Source organism: Saimiri boliviensis, chromosome 11 (assembly GCF_048565385.1).
Source record: "Saimiri boliviensis isolate mSaiBol1 chromosome 11, mSaiBol1.pri, whole genome shotgun sequence".
Taxonomy (NCBI): Eukaryota; Metazoa; Chordata; class Mammalia; order Primates; family Cebidae; genus Saimiri; species Saimiri boliviensis.
The window spans coordinates 102,653,228-102,659,366 of NC_133459.1; the positions used below are offsets into that span (position 1 = coordinate 102,653,228).

A 6,139-nucleotide genomic window follows, 5' to 3' on the forward strand; every position below is an offset into this window, starting at 1 on the left:
TAATTTAAATATCTAGGCTTCAGCCTGCCATTGTTACAGTTCAATCTAGCTGATTAAAATGTCTACTGAAGCCGGGCGCGGTGGCTCAAGCCTGTAATCCCAGCAGTTTGGGAGGCCGAGGCGAGTGGATCACAAGGTCAAGAGATCGAGACCATCCTGGTCCACATGGTGAAACCCCGTCTCTACTAAAAATACAAAAAAAAAAAAATTAGCTGGGCATGGTGGCGCGTGCCTGTAATCCCAGCTACTCAGGAGGCTGAGGCAGGAGAATTGCCTGAACCCAGGAGGCGGAGGTTGCGGTGAGCCGAGATCGCACCATTGCACTCCAGCCTGGGTAACAAGAGCGAAACTCCATCTCAAAAAAAAAAAAAATGTCTACTGAATACTGAGTGATGTATTAAATTACTCCGGCCTTATATTACAAATTAACGATTTTGTCTAAATGCCACAAGTTAAATTACATAATTTTGTTAACACTTTGAATAAAATGCCCCATAACCCCTTTGTAAGTTAGACATTAAGTCCTCAGGAAAATGTATTTATTTTCCTTATAGAGTTTCTGCTATGGTGCTGGAAAATCAGTTCCTGTGCTGAGACATATAGGTGGTCCTGAGAGAGAACCTCCCCTGCCACTGGATAGAAGACGGCAGAAGGAAATTGATTACAGACTCGATGGTGGAGCAGGTGATGCAGATTTTCATTATAGAGGCCAAACTGGCCCCATTGAGCAAGGCCCTTATGCCAAAACATATGAGAGTAGAAGAGAGATTTTGAGAGAGAGAGATGTTGACTTGAAATTTCAGACTGGCAACAGGAGCCCTGAAGTGCTTCGGGCATTTGATTTACCAGACGCAGAGGCACGAGAGCATCCCACGGTGGTACCCACTGTAAGTCAGCAACTGTTTATTCATTACTGGTCCTAAATGCTTCTGGAAGAGTTCTGATTGTCTTTGCTCTTTTACCTTTCATCCTTAATTATATCATGAGTGATATAATTAAGTCACTCTCGCTCTCCCCTTTCTGGTCAAAAGTTAGTTCAGCTTCCTCAGAAGAAATAAAATTAGATTTAACTTTTATGTAAAATACAATGTAACAGTAGTTTCTCAGAACAGATGATAATTCATAGGAACCTTCATGGGAAGCCAGCTTGTGAGCATGACTGAAATTTGTCTTTGAAGAAATCAGAGAGGAGGCATCACTGAAGGCCTGGAGCTCTAGGGAAGGGGCAGTAGAGCCCTAAAGGCTTAGCTGGATGCAAGAATGGACTGGGGCCAGGGATCAAAAACATTACTTCTCTAAAACTTCTGTGTCATTGGCTGGCTAGACTGTACTTTTTACCTGTAGAATGCTGAGAAGTTTCTCATCATTATCAGTCTGTTTTTTATTGTCACCTGAAAAGTTTTAAGTTGCAGCTGTAAACCTTTGAAATAGTTATGAGCATAATAGAATCTGGGAAACTATCCCATAGAGTTAATATAAAAATAAACTTATCTATATGTTTATAGATAACCTAGAAAACTTTAAGCTGGGCCAGGTGTGGTAGCTTATCAGCACTTTGGGAGGCCAAGGCAAGCAGACCACTTGAGGTCTGCAGTTCAAAACCCCCTCTCTACTAAAAATACAAAAAAATTAGGCCTGATGGTTTACACCTATAATCCCAGCTAATTTGGGAGGCTAATGCAGAATTGCTTGAATCCAGGAGGCAGAGGTTGCAGTCAGCTGAGATGATGCCACTGCACTCTAGCCTGGGTGACTATTACCTGTCACCCATCTCAGAAGTCTTCCAGTGACTTCCATCTCACTTGATGGGAAAGCCACTTAATCACAATGGCCTAGACGGGAAAGCCACTTAATCACAATGGCCTAGAAGCATCCTTGGTGTCCCCTTCCCCCACATCCACTGCCTTTCTGGTCACCTCCTGTTGTCCCTCCATGCTCACTCTGCTTCAGCCTAAAGGCTCCTGACTGTTCCTTGAACTGAGAGCCTTTGTACCTGCCATTCACTCTCTCTACAGTGTTCATTCATATAGCATATGGTAACTTTCTTCAGGCCTTTACTCATTTTTATTTTTGGAGACAGGGTCTCACTCCAGCCAAGGCTGGGGTGCAGTGGTGTGATAGCTCATTGCAGCGTCAATATCCTGGGCTAAAGCAATCCTTCTACCTCAGCCTTCTGTGTTAACTAGGAATATAGGCATATGCCATCATGCCTGGCTAATATTTTTTATTTTTCATAGAGATGGGGGGCTTGCTCTTGGCTGGTCTCAAACTCCTGGCCTCAAGCACTCTTCTCACCTTGGCCTCCCAAAGTGATGGCATTACAGGTATGAGCCACCATGCCCGGCCTCATCACTTTTTCAGACCACCTTAAACTGTAATTTGACCCTACCAGCCCACCCCACATTCAGCACTCATCTCTTTTCTGCTTTTTCTACATAGCCCCCTTAATTGAACATATATATAATACTTGAGATTTTCTTCTAAACTAAATATAAGTTCCAGTGAGAACAGTTTTATGTATTTTGTTCTTGTGGTATCCCTAACACTTAGAACTTAATATATGCTCAATAAATATTTGTCAAATGAATTATTCTCACCAGGCAAGAGAAATTAACAATACTGATTACCAATTCTCTTGACCCCTTCTAAGCTGGGCCACTAGACCCCAAGTGTACCCTAAATGTTCCCACTCCTCCGTGGTAGTTCTCCTGTAGAGTATGGTGAGGTTTTAATCAACATTTATATAATTATAATCCAGCACTGGACCCTGGATTTGACAGAGTCTGGAGCTTGCTACAACCGATTTAGGTGGGAACTTGTAAGGTATGTTTGATTACTAAGACTCCACATTACATTAAATGGTTAAAACAAAATGTAATTTTGTACTTTATAGCATAAATCACCTGATTTGGATACAAAGCCCACGGAGATTCGTGGAATTCCTGGGGAAGGCACACTGAAAGAAAGCAGTACTGAAAGCAGCCAGTCTGCTAAGCCTGTCTCTGGCCGAGACACATCAGGGAATACAGAAGGTCCACCTGCAGCAGAAAAGGCCCAGCTCACGTCAGAAGCTGAGGGCATCCCAGACCAAGGCAGCACATGCAGCCCAGCAAGAAGTACGGCTGGACCACATGGACAGGATTCAGTTAGTGGCAAGCATCAGCTCTCAAATCTTTGAGCTTTGTGAAGTATACTGTCTGTTCTCTCTTATCTGCAAGTATTCTGATTACTACACAGGTGCCAACTTCAACATTCACCTTTTTACTGACAATTAGAATTAACGCACACATGTATGTATATAAAAGCTTTTGATTTCATCTTTGATATGTAGTAGGAAGTGCTAATTTTAGAAAACGGTCTCAGAATTTGTTTTAAGATGAACAGATGGCAGGCATCACTGATTCTGGCTAGTTAAGGAGGCCAATTGGAATGGGGGACATTGGAAAAGAAATTTTATTGTTACAGGCACGTACAGGAACCCACTAACCAACTTACATTGCCTAGTGGAATCCACTGTAGTTCCGACCACCCACTTGATGCACTCCAGCATCTTCCTGCAGCCATGGAGTATGTGTTACCAGGATCAGTCTGACACCTCAGCTTGTCTCTGTGTAGGCTGCCCACAGGTCATTGTGGCTTTGTAGTTTCATCTTTTCTGCAGCTATTACTAGGCCTGCATCCTTATTTTCCCTTTTACTTTGTTTACTTAGACAAAACTGAAGACTGCCAGGGCAATTTAGATAACATAGCTTGTTACATTGGTAATCTGTTTTACAGAGTCAGTCAACTGAAAATGACTTTCTTTCTGTTCCCAACAGATGAAGTGTATGGGCTTTTTATAAGACCTCTTTTTCTTGTTACTCAGAATCCTAGCAGTGGAGAGACTATTAGATATTAGCATATCTTATTTATATTGTAGCAAATCATATTGTTTGTCCACTGGACGTTTGAATTTTTAGAGATCTCTACACAGAGAAGAATACCATGATGAGGAAAAAACAGTTTGGTGCCTGCCTTAACTGCAGACAGGCCATGAGTCAGCACTTTAGTCTGATTATCAAAAGCATTCCTCATTTTAAACTTTTTTTTTTTCTTTTTTGTGCCCTTCTCCTGATTGTACATTTTAAACTTTTTAAAAAGCAATGTATAAATTGTGTACCTGTCCTTAGCTAGAAGCTAGCAGATTCCATATACATCAGGTATCCTTTGTTTTAACCATATTCACAACTACAAGTTATGTTCAGCTGCTAACCAAAAATGATGCCAGTAAGGAATAAAGTCTTTAAATTTTCATGCAGACATTTGTATCCCAAGCACTTTTTGATTTTTTTTTTTTTTTTTAAATATAAAATGCAGAATACACATTTTGGATACAAGAAGTGTTACTTACATGCCTGTAACAATTTCATTTTAGGCCAGGTGCAGTGGCTCATGCCTACAGTCCCAGCACTCTGGGAGGTCAAGGCAGGATGATGATTTAAGCCTAGGAATTCAAGACCAGCCTGGGTGACAAAGCAAGACCTCAGTCTCTACTAAAAATAAAACTAGCCAGGCATGGTGGTACATGCCTGTAGTCCCAGCTACTTGGAAGGCTGAGGCAGGGGGCTCGCAAGGTGGCAGTGAGTTACGATTAAGCCACTGTACTCCAGCCTGGGTGACAAAGCAAGACCTTGTCTCAAAAAAATTATACATGTTAATATATTCTAGTTTAATACTGCAAACATCTTTAGTATTTCATCAGAAAGGTTATTTTTTCTAAGAAGTGCAAAAGGATTTTAAGATTTTTAACACGGCATGTAACAAATGAATTCTGACAGACACCTGTGGTTTAGAATAAATTTGTGAACATCCATGCATATAAAGTAGTCCTCTGGGGACAAGATGTGTTCACACTGATTGGGGAATATGCCCCCATGATGAGAGCTGTCTTTTGATCTGTGATCTGATTCTGAAAAGTAGTGAATCCCCAGGTGATGGACTTTAACTGTGAGTGGAATTAATGCTGCTTGCAGTTACTGCCTTTTAATCCAAAAACAAAAATTATTTTTAAAAAATTTTAAGTAAAATTTCACCTCTGTATTCTTTCATTACAGATATCCATTTGGGGACGAAATCTACTTTGACAGCAAGGCACCATGCAACTGCTGTTGAATGACAACAGCAATTCAGGAAACACTTAAGTATGAAAGCAAACTGAACACACAAGGCCAGTTTATCACCAGAAAAGACATAAGGCTTGTCTATTGACTAGGCAATATGTCATTAAAATTAAGGTTTAGAGTGAAGCTTTTTTAAAATTTAATTTTACTTTATTTTTTTCTGAGAGTTTTGTTCTGTCACCCAGGTGGCACAATCCTGGCTCACTGCAGCCTCCATCATCTCCTGGGTTCAAGCGGTTTTCCTGCCTCAGCCTCCCAAGTAGCTGGGATTTCAGATGTGCGCCACCATGGCTGGCTAATTTTTGTATTTTTAGTAGAGATGGGATTTTGCCCTGTTGGCCAGGCTGGTCTCGAACTCCTGACCTCAAGTGATCCACCCTCATTGGCCTCCCAAAGTGTTGGGATTACAGGCATTGGCCATCATGCCCAGCCTATAGAGTGTGAAGCTTTAGGAAAATCAGAACAAGGTAGACAGCTGTTAAAAACAATGTTTAAATGGAATAATGTTGAATATTTACAGGCTGTAAGAACTATTGTATACATAAAATAAACTTATTTTTACATTGGGGTTTGACTGAATTTTCTTATAAGAAAAGCCCCATGATGCTATCCAGGACATCATACCTTAATAGTATACATGAAACATAATGTGATCCAGGTTTCAACTCAGCCCTAATGTAATTCCAGATTTTGACTTTTTTTTTTTTTTTTAAAACATTGGCCATGTAGAGAAGTAGTTCTGTTTGCCCATGAAAATCCCCAAGTGACTTTGAACAGGGGTCCACATCCCCAGATCCCATCCCAGCTGTGCAAGCAGAGTGGAACAAACTGTCAGCTTGTTCCAAGGGTGGGCTTTTGCAGTCTGATTCAGTGTTACTCCAGGCCCTGCTCTGTCCCATTCTTGTCTTTTGCTGCAGTTACTTTGTTATCATCCCCTTCTAAACTGTCTTTAGCATCTGGGATAAGGAAGACAAGGCTTA

The 6,139-nt window shown here is 41.1% G+C and overlaps 1 protein-coding gene across 5 annotated transcripts in view; it reads left to right on the top strand.

Moving 5' to 3' along the window:
* Nucleotides 1-5,727, top strand: part of CLCC1 (chloride channel CLIC like 1) — a 31,722-nt gene extending 25,995 nt beyond the window's left edge. For 2 of the 5 annotated variants that reach the window (XM_039460795.2, XM_039460794.2), the window contains exons 10-12: nucleotides 555-887; nucleotides 2,894-3,152; nucleotides 5,094-5,727. In XM_039460795.2, coding sequence (XP_039316729.2) covers nucleotides 555-887; nucleotides 2,894-3,152; nucleotides 5,094-5,155 — 654 coding nt within the window. In that variant the 3' untranslated portion in view covers nucleotides 5,156-5,727. The remainder of the gene's footprint in view (nucleotides 1-554; nucleotides 888-2,893; nucleotides 3,153-5,093) is intronic. The other 3 variants (XM_074381313.1, XM_074381311.1, XM_074381314.1) reach the window with 3 other exon arrangements.
* The last annotated feature ends 412 nt before the right edge of the window (nucleotides 5,728-6,139 follow it).